A 14,609-nucleotide genomic window follows, 5' to 3' on the forward strand; every position below is an offset into this window, starting at 1 on the left:
AAGGCATTTTGTAAGACTGTTCTTTCTAATTCACAACACTGCTGCACAATTGGTACACTTCCCTACCCACATTAGGGGCAAATTACATTCCTTCCTGTGCTCAATATTTGAAATGAACATGCTGCACTCTAGTAAATTCTGTTATCTATGCTCTTCTGCAACCAAATTTAAAAAGAAAAAAGTAGGTCAGATAGCATTTAACCTATTCTCAATGACATTTTTACTGCAGCAGATACAAGGCCCACAGCTGCTCTCCATGTCACAGCTTTCTATGGACTCACCAGCTCTAAACCACACATACAACAGAGTGCAGCCCTTTCCTACATACAGCATCAGAATCTCTAAAAACTAAATTAAAAGGACATACTTTCTCTGAATACTCTGTGTGTGCAGCATAGTCTAGTCCACTGTGCCTGAAGCACACAGCAAAACTATCAAATTCAACCATATTGGACAAATTCTGTAGTCAAAAACAAAGATCTACTTGCATACTACTACTACTTCTGGCAGGAGAATGTCAGAAAAAAAAAATTCTTGTTGGTAAATTTACTCAGATATTCTTAATCTCCAGGTTAAAACAAACAAACAAACAGACAAATTGACTTACTTTGCAGTTTCTATGTATCTGATAGCTTTTTCTCTCTCACCCTGTTGTTTGTATAGAAGTCCCAGCTCATACATGGTGAATGGCACCAAATAGCTATCATATTTTATTTGCTTCTCACTAGGAAATCAGAAAAATACAGAATGGCTAAATACAACATTGTCTTATGTGTTCAATTAACTTTCAAACACAAACACCATGTGTAGAAGTCCACGGCCACAGAAAACTCTGGAAATTTTTACCAGTTGACACTGTGCATATCAGTAACACTTGCAAGCCATGGGTATAAAATACTATCACGATCTTCAGCAAGCAAAGATTTATTCATTCCTAATTATTATCCAAGCTACATACACCCAGGACTAGAACTCGATGGTGTGACTTACAGTTGAAAAAAAAAGGAACAAAAAGATGACACAAGATTAAAAGCAATGTAAATACTTCTTATACACAGAACCTTATTACGTCAGTTTGCCTGAACAAAGCTTCAAAGAACTAAGAAAATTCAGCTTTTCTTCAGCATACAAAACTTATAGAATCGTAACAGCCAGAAGGCACCTCTGGAGATTATCTAATCCAATACTCTGCTCAGAGCAGAGTCAACAACAGCAACCAGCTCAGGACTGTGTCCAGTTAGATTTTAAGTATTTCCAAGGATGGAGACTCTACAGACTCTCTGACCCTTTTGACAATGCTTTCAGCAATGTAATCAGTTTGATTATTGAGTGGTCCTGTGTGGAGTCAGAAGTTGGACTTGATGATACCTGTGGGTCCCTTCCAATACAAGTTATTCTGTGATTCTGTGACTTATACATAAGACTCTTCCAATCCAACCCAAGACTTTCCTTCTTCAGGCTGAGCAGCCCCAGCTATCTCAGTTTCTCTTGATATGATAGAAGTTCAATCTCTTAATCATCTTTGTGGCCTTTTGCAGGGCTTCATACAGTACATTCATGCCTCTCTTGTACTCTAAAGACCAGAACTGGATACAGTAATCTAGATGTGGCCTCATCAGAACTGAGTAGTGACAAAAGATCACCTCCCTTGACCCAGTGAGGACACTGTTCCTAATACAACCCATTGCTAAGGCACATCGCTGGCTTTCTGGAGTTGACTGTGATGTTTAGGATATCCCCAAGGCTTTTTCTGACAATCTGCTTTCCCATCATGCTGCCAGATGCAGCAGTGCAGGGAGCTTTATTCTTCACCAAAGCTTGCCATTTCCTTTTGCTGAACTTCATGAGGTTGCTATCAGATAATCTGTCTAGCTTAGGATGGTGCTTGCACGCTGATAGACAGCTAAGTTCAATCACATCATTTTCTTAATCCCCCTCCAAAAAAAAAGTTTAATGCAGGAGAAAAAAAAACTGCTAAAACAATGCAGAAGCAATTCTCTAATTCTCATCACCAAATGATGATCAGTCACATCTTGGGAAGAATGACTTCAGTACATGTAGCAATTATTGAGGAACACAAATATAATCATGATAGCCCTCTGTTCTCGTTCTCCTTCTCCAGCTTTTGTTACTGAGCATGATGTCATACAGTATGGAGCATTTCTTTGATGTCAGCTTTGAGGTTAGCTGTCCTGGTGATGTCCCGTCCCCACCTCTAGCCTAATCCCAGCCTACTGGCATTTCACTGAGGGGTTCATTAAGGAGACAGACTCGCTGAGCATACCTCAGTAACAGCCAGAACACTGGTGTGGTATCAACTGCATTATAGCTACAAGCATTCCGGTGTCAAACCCTGTAGTATTCTGCTGCTGACTGGCAGGCTGACTTTGTGCTTCTCTTCACAGGCCTCCTGAATGCAACAGTTCAGCCAGTTTTCAATTCACACCACTGCCTCCTTAATTAGTCTAGACTTCATCAGTTTCTCTATGATGCTATTTTGCCATGTCAAAAGCTCCTTTAAACTGGAGATGAACATCCACTGTTCTTCCCACAGAGTGAAGCTGAGTGGTCTGTAGTTGCCCTAAGTATCCTCCTTCCTCTTCTTGAAGACTAGAGGGACATTTGCTTTCTTCCACTCCTCAGGAACCTCCTTCAATTGTCATGACTTTTCAAAGAAAAAAAAAAAACACTGGCCAGTTCCCTAAGTACTCATGGATGTACACCAATAGGCCCCTTTAGGTATATTCAATTGCCATGGACATACGTATGCCCAGTTTGTTTAAATGTTTCCTAACCTAACCCTCTTCCACAGTGTTTTTCTCGTTCCAGACTTCTCCACAACTCTCAGGGATCTGGAAGATTCCTGAAGAGTGATCTTGGCAGTACAGAATGAGGTGAAGAAGGCACCAAGCACCTCGGCCTTTCCAATATCCTCTACAATCAATTCTTTGATTCCTTTCTAGATAAAACATCAAACAATTTTGCAGAACATAATGTCTGCAACAAACACCAACATTTTGAGAGTCATATTTCTAGAGTTACCTCAACCACCAAGGCAAGCTGTGATGCACAGAAATATGTCTTTAAAACAGTCTTTATGTTCTATAGCTGCTCAAGAAAGTAGAGAGCAAAGCTAACCAAATATTTAGTTTACCAGAAAATCCCTCCTTCCCCCCCCCATTCAAAACATCTTTTTAAAGAAGTTTTGTCTGATTAGTTTTTGAGATGCATCAAGCCTTCACTGGATCAAATATCCTTGGAGAAGGACTTTCAGGAAGTTTATAGAGTCAGGTAACTTGCTAAGTGTTTCACTGAATCCATTAGGGATCTTACAAATGGTAAGACAAGCCTGATGGCAAGAAAGCTGCAAAAGACACCAGAATTACAGAAAATATTCTCATTTTAACAAAAAGTAATTCTTCTAGACTATTATTTATTAGAAGAATTGCACAAACATTGTAACTTCTTTTCCAACCTAATTACTTCATTAAAAAAAAAGAAGAAATTAACAATAAATTCATGACTCAATGTAACAGTAGATAATAGTAGATATGGATCTAAAATGTTGAATAAATTCCTAACACTGGGAATCCAATTTGTCAATTGAAACTAATAAGAAGTTCTACAATTTCTCATTATTTAATGAAGTATTAGCTCCAGAAGCACTAAATACTGGGGGAAAAAGGAGAGAGAGAAACAATAAATTCAAACAAATTACCTTTACTTACATTGATAGTTCTGCAAACACAAAAATATTAATTACAAATGTATCCAGATAAATGCATTACTTGTTAGTGTGATTTACTTGGCCTAAAGCATCACATTTTTATAAAAATAATTCCATGTTAAATTGCTGTAGAAAAATATAACCAAAATTTTGTGATCCTCCAGCTACTTTCAGAGATATTTTAACTCCAGCTACTTAGCAGTATAATGAAGTTTAATTATACAAAATTTTAATGTGAAGGTTTCTGCAGAAACATCATAAATCTCAATGACAGGTACAAAATAAAAGTAGAATGTCTATTTCTGTTATATTTACCTTTGAATTACTTGATTGAAACACAGTTCAGCTTGCATGAGTCTTCCCAAGTGTTTAAGACAGAGGCCTTTTAGTAACTGCAACATGCACACATCATCCATATAGTACTCTGTGTGGCCTGAAAGTAAAAGCAAAATACACCAAACAATTTGAAAACATGATTGTGAAAAGGCAAACAAGATTTTCAGTAGGAGATATGTAATCAGAGTCAGGAGCTTGCTTCTCAGAATTTTACAACTCAACACACATACAATCCACAGGCACAATTTAAATACTGTAAGACACTTAAATGTCTACTAGAGAGCATTCACATATAGCTATTATATATATCTAAGAATAGAAGCTAGGAACAAGAAGAAACCTAAATATCCACATGTTGCCCAGTCTTCTGTATTAGGAAGTCACTACAAAGAGGACATGAATTGGCATCAGCTGAAGACTTCTAACACATGTAACATCTACAGCAGAAAGGAAAGTACTGGCAGAACCCCCACAGCACCAGCCAGAAATGTGAAAAGCACAAGATTTATTTCTGCATAATTATTAGGATGCGTTATGCGGCAATAGAAATTCAATAAATCATCTTTATTAGCATTAACTCTAACAATTAAAAAGGTTCACTATTAGAGTATGACATTTGGAAAACTCAAGAAAGCTTTATGCTGAATAGGACTAAAAATACCAGACAAAATGAGTTGTGGCAAAGTGGTATGCAAATATAAATGTGTATTGTTCTTCTTTTTTTTTTCTTTTTCTTTTTTGCCTTGGTTTATAGCATTTGCTAGGTGTAGGGAAGGAAAAGAAAGAAAACACATATGGATAGACAGATGGCTGCACATACATTAACAATTCAAGAAGCAAAACATCCTCCCTCCACATCATGTTGTTTACAACTAATTACCAGCTCTCTGAGGTCACGTTAATTTTTTTTTTTTTTTTAATAGTCTGCCAAAACATCCTACATAAGTAGTTCTGAAATATGTGAGACAAGAGTATGTTAGGATTTGGGGGAGTGCTTTTGCACTGTACTCCAGCTTACTTCTGTCTGAGTTTAAACTCAGAAAGTCTTGATAGATAACAATCAACAGACTGTTCTTTTAGTGACAGGTAGAAAAAGATGGCTGCATTCCTCTAGCCTGTTTTACTAGTGTTAGATTCGTGTGGTTATCTCCCAAAGAGCTAATTCCTCAAAACTACTAGGACTAAGATTGATATCAGTAAAATCCAGCCACTCTTTATTTATTTTTTTTCCAACTAACATCTCCCTGGTATGTCCCACAGGAAGAAAAGACAGTAAGCCAAAACACTGCAACAGGAACAGTAAGTGCAGAGTCCAATTAAACATGGATAACCTTGGCAATATATTTGGAAGACCATCTTCCTGCAGTTCTCTGTACTAGAGGAAATACTGCCATTATTTTATGGCAGTATAACTACAAAATGATTTTTTCTTAATGTTAACAATTCTTTTTTTTATATACATAGTTAGAAATGACAAAAATGCTGAAAAATCCTGAGAAAAAATGTAATTTCTGAAGCGTTCCATCCTATTCCATCTGTCATCTCTATTTTGAGCTCTATACAATCATTTTTCAGTCACTGACAGATTCCTTGCTGTGCCCATTCACATGAAGCAAATACAGTAACAGCTCTCTCTGAGAAGCATCAATCCCTAAATGACCTTTGTGTATAATTAACCTACTTTTTTTTTTTTTAACAGCACCTTAGCAGTCCTTTTAAGCTATCTACTACTGACAGCTGTCTCTTAAAATAATGCTGTATCCACGCCTCACTCTGCTAATAGCCTTACACACTTTCTTTGGATCTCAACTCAGTGGCAGCAATTCTGGTAATCAGTGTCTTTATTTTGTCTGACTCTTTATCATTAAAAGTTTATCAGGCTCAAAGACAGAAATTCCAGAACAAAATCGTACTTCACTGCAGTTATTACTACAAAAGACAAATAAAATGTAAAAATAAATATGCTTCAGAATTACATCTTACTTGTAAACTGCTTGTTTCTATTAGAAGAACATACTGTTTTTACAGAAAAATACTATTTGAAAGCACCAGTAATTTATTTATTTTAGCTGCTGTTAACAACAGATTCCAAGTGATGAATAAACATTTTATGCCACAGTCCAAAACCACAGCACTACTATTTAGTCTAAGCAAGATGTAATTCAGATTTTTATAATATTCATTGCACACATACTCTATTACTTTTTGGACACTCATTTTTACAAGAATTAATCTCCATCTGAACGCTATAGATAAACAGCTCAGCTTATTTTTTATGTGACAGCAACTCAGAAAAGAACCTCTAGATACACAGTCTGATTTCTTTGGACTTCTTGGTTTATTTGCTTGGACAGGGTAACTAAGTTCATTTTCCTATGCAGGAAGTTCTCACACAGAGAGAAAGCAGCCTTATTCTTAATGACTTACTCACTTAAGGCATATCCATTTATCCTCACCCATGTTTTACCCTACCATTCGGTTGTTAAAAAGGAAGTCACACCAGTGTTTCGAAGAAAATTAAAACAACAAACAAGACCATTCTGTTTCTCCTCCAGCCTCTGCTTTTATGGATACGCAGATCCTAAAACACCAATCAGCTGCTTTTTGCTTCAACAAGACCTCACCTGTTTCTTTAGACATAAGTATCTTCTATACCCCTAATCATCTAATTCATTTCTATTTCAGTGCTACTGCAACTGGTTTACTGTTTCTTTAATGGTGGCATCTTGCACATATCTGCCAACGAATGTGACAGGAAATTGACTTCACTGCTCTAAATTGACTAGATACTTACAGTATAGATCTCTGCATGAAACACCTCTGGATTCTCAACAGCTTCTGCCAGAACTCTTTCCGCAAACTTCAGAGCAGCATAACTTTATCTGCAGATGTCTTGCTTTTTGAATCATCGAATCACAAGGTTGGAATGGACCCACAAGATTATCATCAGCTTCACCAGTGCTGAGTACAGGCTGATCATTACCTCCCTACTCCTGATGACCTCAGTATTTCTAACGCAGGCCAGGATGGCACTGGGCCTCTTGGCTTCCTGGGCACACTGTCGGCTCACGTTTAGCCAAGATCAACCAACACCCTCAGGTCCCTTTCCTCTTCACAGTCGCCCAGCCACTCGTCCCCAAGCCTGTAGAGCTGCATGGGGTTGTTGTGGCCAAAGTGCAGGACCCTGCACTTGGCCTTGTTGAACCTCATCCCGTTCACCTCAGCCTCACGATCCAGCTTATCTAGATCCCTTCAAAGGGCCTCCCTACCCTCAGGCAGATCGACATCACCTCCCAACTTGGTGTCATCTGCAAACTTACTGAGGGTACACTCAATCCCCTCATCTAGGTCATCAGTAAAGATATTAAACAAGACCCGAGTACCAAACCCTGGGGGACACCACTTGTAACGCATAGCCAGCAGGACTTAGCTCCGTTCACTCATTGTGCACGGCCCTCTAGCCAGTTCCTTGTGTAAAGAAGAGTATGCCTGTCCAGGCCATGGGCAGCCAGTTTCCCCAGGAGAATAATGGGGAATACTGTGAGAGACCGTGTCAAAAGCTTTGCTGAAGTCTAGGTAGACTACATCAACAGCCTTCCCCTCATCTACCAGTCTGGTCACCCAGTCATAGAAGGAGATGAGGTTGGTCAAGCACGACCTGCCTTTCATGAACCTGTGCTGGGCCTGATCCCCTGGGTGCCTCGGACGTGCTGTGTGATCTCACCCAAGGTGATTTGCCCCACACATTTCCCTGGTATCGAGGTCAGGCTGACAGGCCTGTAGTTCCCTGGATCCTCCTTACGGCCCTTCTTGCAGATGGGAGTCACATTGGCAAGCCTCCAACCCTCCTGGACCTCTCCAGATAACCAGCGCTGGTAGATGGCTGAGAGCAGCTCGGCAATCATCCGTGCCAGCTGCTTCAGCACCCTAGGATGGAGCCTGTCTGATCCAATGGACTTGAGACAATCCAGACGGAGGAGGAGCTGTCTAACTGTCTCTACCTGAATCACCAGGGGCATATTCTGAGTAGCATTCCAGACTTCCAGATCAGGGTGTAGATAAGGGACCCCTGCAACAAGCATCCTGAACAGGTCAGAGTCCGGCCTCCTGAAGTTCAAGGTAGCAGTTTTGCTAGTCCCCCTTCTGGCATCTCCAAGAAGAGAGAATTCTACAATTTCATGGTCGGTCTGCCCAAGACAGTCCCCAACCTTCACATCTCCCACCAGTCCTTCTCTGTTAGTGAAGAGCAGGTCTAGCAGGGCACCACCCCTGGCAGGCTCTTGTACCAGCTGCGTAAGGAAGCTATCTTCCACACACTCTAGAAACCCCTTTGACTGCTTCCTCTGCTCTGTATTATATTTCCAACATACAACAGGGAAGTTGAAGTCTGGTGATCGTGCAACTTCCACAAGTTGCTCATAGAATGTCTCATCCATCTCTTCATCCTGATTAAGTGGTTTATAACAGACCCCCACCCAGACGCCACTCTTACGGGCCTTCCCCGTGATTCGTACCCATAGACACCCAACTTCTCAAATTCATAACCCCAAGCTCTTCAACAGCAAAACAGTCTTTAATACATAGGGCCACACCACCTCGCTTCCTTCCTTGTCTTCCCTTCTGAAGAGCTTATAGCCATCCATCACAGCACTCCAGTCATAGGAGTGGACCCACGTTTCAGTGATACTACCTAGGTCATAGCCTGCCGCAAAATCGCTTCCAGTTCCTCCTGCTTGTTGCCCATGCTGTGTGCATTGGAGTAGGTGCACTCCAACTGAGTCACCTGCCTCACCCGCAGCTCGAGCATTGTTCCCCTAGGCTCTCTCTCTGGTGAGCCTCTGGTAAGTCTCCTTCCCCCATTGTAGCTAGTTTAAAGGTCTTTTGATAAGCCCCGCTAACTCCTGCACTAGGATTTGTTTCCCACGTTGAGATAGGTGGGTTCCATGCACAGGCCAGGGACCACGTCAACTGCCCCATGATCAAAGAACCCAAAGTTTCTGCCTCAACACCAGCCTCTGAGCCAAGCGTTGGATTCAGGGTGACATTAGACATGCAGGCAGATTCCTTGGGAAATGTAGAGATCAAATGGAAGAGACTAGCTCTTCTGGGAAGACAAATCATTGGGATATGGACCTCCACTGCTGCCATCTCAGAGGGGCCCTCAAAACAAGATGGAGGCCAGCATGAAGCGTGAGCAGGCACGGGGTTGGCAGGAGGAGGCAGTGTTCCACCCAGGCTCCACCTCACAGTGCATCCAGGTTCCAGGGGTGGGTGGGCAGCATTGTAATGTCAGCACAGCTGAACTCTGAGTTCAGAGGGGTGGTCCCACCTCTGCTATTGTGGTTGTGACCAGCGCTTAGCGATGGTTGACAGCAGCTCTCTCTTTGTCCCTGTTACCCTTGTCCTTCTCTACGGCCTCATGTTCCTGGCAACCGGAATCTCCCTGCTCACTGTGATCCGACACCTAAAGGTAGGAGAGATATGACGGTGGGGGTGACTTGTGGCTGGGGGACTCGTGGCTGGGTGAATCACGGTCAAGCCTTGGGACATCTCAGGAGTGTAACTGTGCCATGTCCATGTGCCCACAGGCTGGCAGACGACGCCTGCGGTGGAGGAAATGGTGGCGGCGAGCAGCGGCACCAGAGCCAGGTGAGCCCTCTGAGGGTTAGCCTGAGCCCCAGGCATCCATTTCCCAGGAGCATCCGTCCCCAGGCAGGGCCTAGCCTCTGGGAGCAGCTGAGCCGCGGCCCAGGACGTGGCACAGTGCAGCCTAGCCAGATGGGCCCACGGCATGGGCGTGCAAACTTCTGGCTTCTCCGGGCTGTGGTGGGTGTGTGCTCAGGGCCTGGCTGGGCCTCTCGGCAGGGCAGAGCTGCAGGTGACATCGGGCTGAAGCCAGGCTGCAGTGACAGCTGTGCCAGGCTGCATGAGGCCCGTGGGCCGCAGATTGGACATGCCTGACCCAGAGCATCCCCCGAGTCCCCAGCCCACCGTGGCTCAGGATTTCTCCCTGTTTTGCAGGTGCTGAGAGACAGGCAGCCAGACACAGCAGCTCCCAGTGCGAGCCACTGCACCCCTGCAGGAAGGCCGACCAGGAGCTCCAGCAGCTGGTCCTGTCAGGGCTGCCTGGGTGCAAGGCTGTGCTGGGCCCTGACTTCTGGCAAGCGGCCTGGAGGGACCTGGAAGAACTGATGAAGCAGAACAGCCTGTCGTGCCACTGTTGCAGCTCCTCTGAGGTTCGATGCTATCCCAGAGAAGGCTATGACCACTCCTTGACTGCCTGGCAGAGCACCAACAGAGCCAGTGCCAGTTTGCACCCCTGGACCCGTGTGGAGCGCTGGAGCCCACAAAGCTCTGAGCATGCACAGATAAGCCTGAAAGTGCACCTGGGGGCCCTGCACAAACAGCTCTTGCTCTCCCAGATGCAGGCAAGGAGAAGGCAATGCTGCTCTGTCCTGCCCAAACATATCAAGCCAGGGCAGACTCAGCCTCTGCTGCAGCACCGTCTGAGCCCCTTGCTGCAGGCCAAGGGTGACTGCATGGCAGGCAACATTCTTAAGAAGCAAGAGCTGAAATAGTGGGAGGGCCCCAACCCTACTGAGATCTTCCAGAACCCACTGGTGCCATGCCCCTCACTGCTTCTGCTTCCCCAGAATATAGGTCCTTCTAAGAATCTCATTGAGTTTGTTCTCTATTTCCAGGGCCAGGTTGAGGCACAGGGGCATCCCAGGAAGAGGCAGCAGCACCACCAGGGCCAGCCTGAGGAGTCAGCAAAGATTCTTTTGCCTCTGTGCGCAGCACCTGAGGAGACAGAATGTCCAGCAGCTAGAGCAGCACTTCCTGGCCCAGCCAAAGCAGCACGGCTAAACAACAGCAGCAGTCAAACGGGCACCTCAGACCTGGATGTGGCTGACATTAAAGCTACCAGGGCAGTGCCAAAACTGCAGGTCAATCAGGTGACTTGCGGGAAGCTCTCCATGCACACAGACAGAAAATGCCTGGACCTAAAGTTTCAACTCTCCCTTGTGACAGTGCAGAAGTCCACAGAACCTCTGCAACACTTACCGCCAACACAGGATGCCCCGCTCTCCACACCCAAGACGAAGTGCCCCCTCCATCCTGACCAGGTCAGGAGGCAGCAGTGTAGGGCCAAGGCACCAGGATCCTGCCTGGTGCCCACGTACTTCCACAGCTGTGAGGCTCCGTTCCTGACCGAGGAGGAGCGTGAGACCCTGGAGCTGCACATCCGCTCTCTGAAGCTGAAGCACCTTGGCCTCATTTCAGGCCATCCGCTGCAGCCAGCAGTGTCCTGGGAGAAACAGTCCACCAGCACATATGTGACTGCACCATCTGGGGCAGACTGGATTAAGGCAGGCCCCAAAAGAGACAAGTGGTGTCCCTGGTAGAAGAAGTGCCCTAGGAGAAGCAAGAGCAGCTGGAGCACCAAAGCAGAAGGCAGCAGCTCTCCACCTGGCAGTGTAACGTTCTGTGGAGCACAAAAGAGTATCACCACCTGACGCAGCTCATCATCACAGCCCTGCAGTGACCCTGTCTGTGGCTCCAAGAAATCGTGCCACTCGCACCGTGCCCAGGATGCTGCTGCCATACCCACTGACAAGAAGGTCTACGTAGTCTGGGCGAAGATGTGCTCAATGCCCTAAATGTCTGTCTCTAAGCCCATCCATCTTGCTTGTAAGGAGAGGAAGGGCCAGGCTCAGCAGCTCTTCTCTTTAAAAAAATCTGTATTTTTTTAAATAAATAAGCTTATTTACTTGTGCCACCAAGATGCGAGCTGTGCCCTTTTCACCTGCCAGCACTAGTCACCCACACTGCTCCTCCCCAGAGCTGCTCTGGGGGCCCAGCCAGGAGGCTGCTGTCCTAGAGGCTGAGCAGTGCTGAGACAAATTTGAATCACAGATCATAGAATCACAAGGTTGGAAGGGACCTACAAGATCACCTAGTCCAACCGTCCTCCCAAGACCATTGCTACCATAAGCTACTAAACCATACCTCGTAGCTCCTCATCCAGGCGCCTCTTGAACACTGCCAGGGACGGCGACTCCACCACTTCCCTGGGCAGCCATTCCTGTGCCTGACCACTCACTCAGAGAAAAAGCTTTTCCTTATGTCTAATCTAAATCTCCTCTGGTACCCCATTTTTAAAAACGGTAAAAAGAATGACTCCATGTACTACCAATATGTCAGTCTCACCTCTGTGCCAAGGAAGATGGTGGAACAGATCCTCCTGGATGGCATGCTTAAGCCACATGGAAGGCAGTGAGTTTATATGGGAGAACCACCATGGCCTCACCAAGGGCAAATCCTGCTTGACCAACCTGGTGGCCAACTTGTTGTCAATTCCTCGGGTCGTGTTAGTTACCTGGGAGAAGAGGCCAAACCCCTCCTCATCACAGCCTCCCTTCAGGAATTTGTAGCCTACAATGAGGTCTCCCCTGAGCCTCCTCTTCTACAGTCTACACAATCCCAGCTCCCTCAGCCGCTCCTCATAAGACTTGTGCTCACCAGTTTCATTTCCACGTTCCAGAGCCTTCATATCTTTCTTGTATTGAAGTTCCCAAAACTGAACACAGAACTCAAGATGCGGCTTCACCAGTGCTGAGCACAGGCTGATCATTACCTCCCTACTCCTGATGACCTCAGTATTTCTAACGCAGGCCAGGATGGCACTGGGCCTCTTGGCTTCCTGGGCACACTGTCGGCTCACGTTTAGCCAAGATCAACCAACACCCTCAGGTCCCTTTCCTCTTCACAGTCGCCCAGCCACTCGTCCCCAAGCCTGTAGAGCTGCATGGGGTTGTTGTGGCCAAAGTGCAGGACCCTGCACTTGGCCTTGTTGAACCTCATCCCGTTCACCTCAGCCTCACGATCCAGCTTATCTAGATCCCTTCAAAGGGCCTCCCTACCCTCAGGCAGATCGACATCACCTCCCAACTTGGTGTCATCTGCAAACTTACTGAGGGTACACTCAATCCCCTCATCTAGGTCATCAGTAAAGATATTAAACAAGACCCGAGTACCAAACCCTGGGGGACACCACTTGTAACGCATAGCCAGCAGGACTTAGCTCCGTTCACTCATTGTGCACGGCCCTCTAGCCAGTTCCTTGTGTAAAGAAGAGTATGCCTGTCCAGGCCATGGGCAGCCAGTTTCCCCAGGAGAATAATGGGGAATACTGTGAGAGACCGTGTCAAAAGCTTTGCTGAAGTCTAGGTAGACTACATCAACAGCCTTCCCCTCATCTACCAGTCTGGTCACCCAGTCATAGAAGGAGATGAGGTTGGTCAAGCACGACCTGCCTTTCATGAACCTGTGCTGGGCCTGATCCCCTGGGTGCCTCGGACGTGCTGTGTGATCTCACCCAAGGTGATTTGCCCCACACATTTCCCTGGTATCGAGGTCAGGCTGACAGGCCTGTAGTTCCCTGGATCCTCCTTACGGCCCTTCTTGCAGATGGGAGTCACATTGGCAAGCCTCCAACCCTCCTGGACCTCTCCAGATAACCAGCGCTGGTAGATGGCTGAGAGCAGCTCGGCAATCATCCGTGCCAGCTGCTTCAGCACCCTAGGATGGAGCCTGTCTGATCCAATGGACTTGAGACAATCCAGACGGAGGAGGAGCTGTCTAACTGTCTCTACCTGAATCACCAGGGGCATATTCTGAGTAGCATTCCAGACTTCCAGATCAGGGTGTAGATAAGGGACCCCTGCAACAAGCATCCTGAACAGGTCAGAGTCCGGCCTCCTGAAGTTCAAGGTAGCAGTTTTGCTAGTCCCCCTTCTGGCATCTCCAAGAAGAGAGAATTCTACAATTTCATGGTCGGTCTGCCCAAGACAGTCCCCAACCTTCACATCTCCCACCAGTCCTTCTCTGTTAGTGAAGAGCAGGTCTAGCAGGGCACCACCCCTGGCAGGCTCTTGTACCAGCTGCGTAAGGAAGCTATCTTCCACACACTCTAGAAACCCCTTTGACTGCTTCCTCTGCTCTGTATTATATTTCCAACATACAACAGGGAAGTTGAAGTCTGGTGATCGTGCAACTTCCACAAGTTGCTCATAGAATGTCTCATCCATCTCTTCATCCTGATTAAGTGGTTTATAACAGACCCCCACCCAGACGCCACTCTTACGGGCCTTCCCCGTGATTCGTACCCATAGACACCCAACTTCTCAAATTCATAACCCCAAGCTCTTCAACAGCAAAACAGTCTTTAATACATAGGGCCACACCACCTCGCTTCCTTCCTTGTCTTCCCTTCTGAAGAGCTTATAGCCATCCATCACAGCACTCCAGTCATAGGAGTGGACCCACGTTTCAGTGATACTACCTAGGTCATAGCCTGCCGCAAAATCGCTTCCAGTTCCTCCTGCTTGTTGCCCATGCTGTGTGCATTGGAGTAGGTGCACTCCAACTGAGTCACCTGCCTCACCCGCAGCTCGAGCATTGTTCCCCTAGGCTCTCTCTCTGGTGAGCCTCTGGTAAGTCTCCTTCCCCCATTGTAGCTAGTTTAAAGGTCTTTTGATAAGCC

At 45.8% G+C, this 14,609-nt stretch overlaps 1 protein-coding gene across 3 annotated transcripts in view; it reads right to left on the minus strand.

The window, feature by feature from the left end:
* The window catches only part of TTC39B (tetratricopeptide repeat domain 39B), a 90,730-nt gene that overhangs the window by 4,054 nt on the left and 72,067 nt on the right, over positions 1-14,609 (minus strand). For all 3 annotated transcript variants that reach the window (XM_048930506.1, XM_048930507.1, XM_048930508.1), the window contains 2 exons: positions 4,043-4,160; positions 608-724 (listed from right to left, as the gene is read on the minus strand). In XM_048930506.1, the coding sequence (XP_048786463.1) occupies positions 608-724; positions 4,043-4,160 (235 nt within the window). The remainder of the gene's footprint in view (positions 1-607; positions 725-4,042; positions 4,161-14,609) is intronic.

The sequence above is a fragment of the Lagopus muta genome, chromosome Z, assembly GCF_023343835.1.
Source record: "Lagopus muta isolate bLagMut1 chromosome Z, bLagMut1 primary, whole genome shotgun sequence".
NCBI lineage: Eukaryota > Metazoa > Chordata > Aves > Galliformes > Phasianidae > Lagopus > Lagopus muta.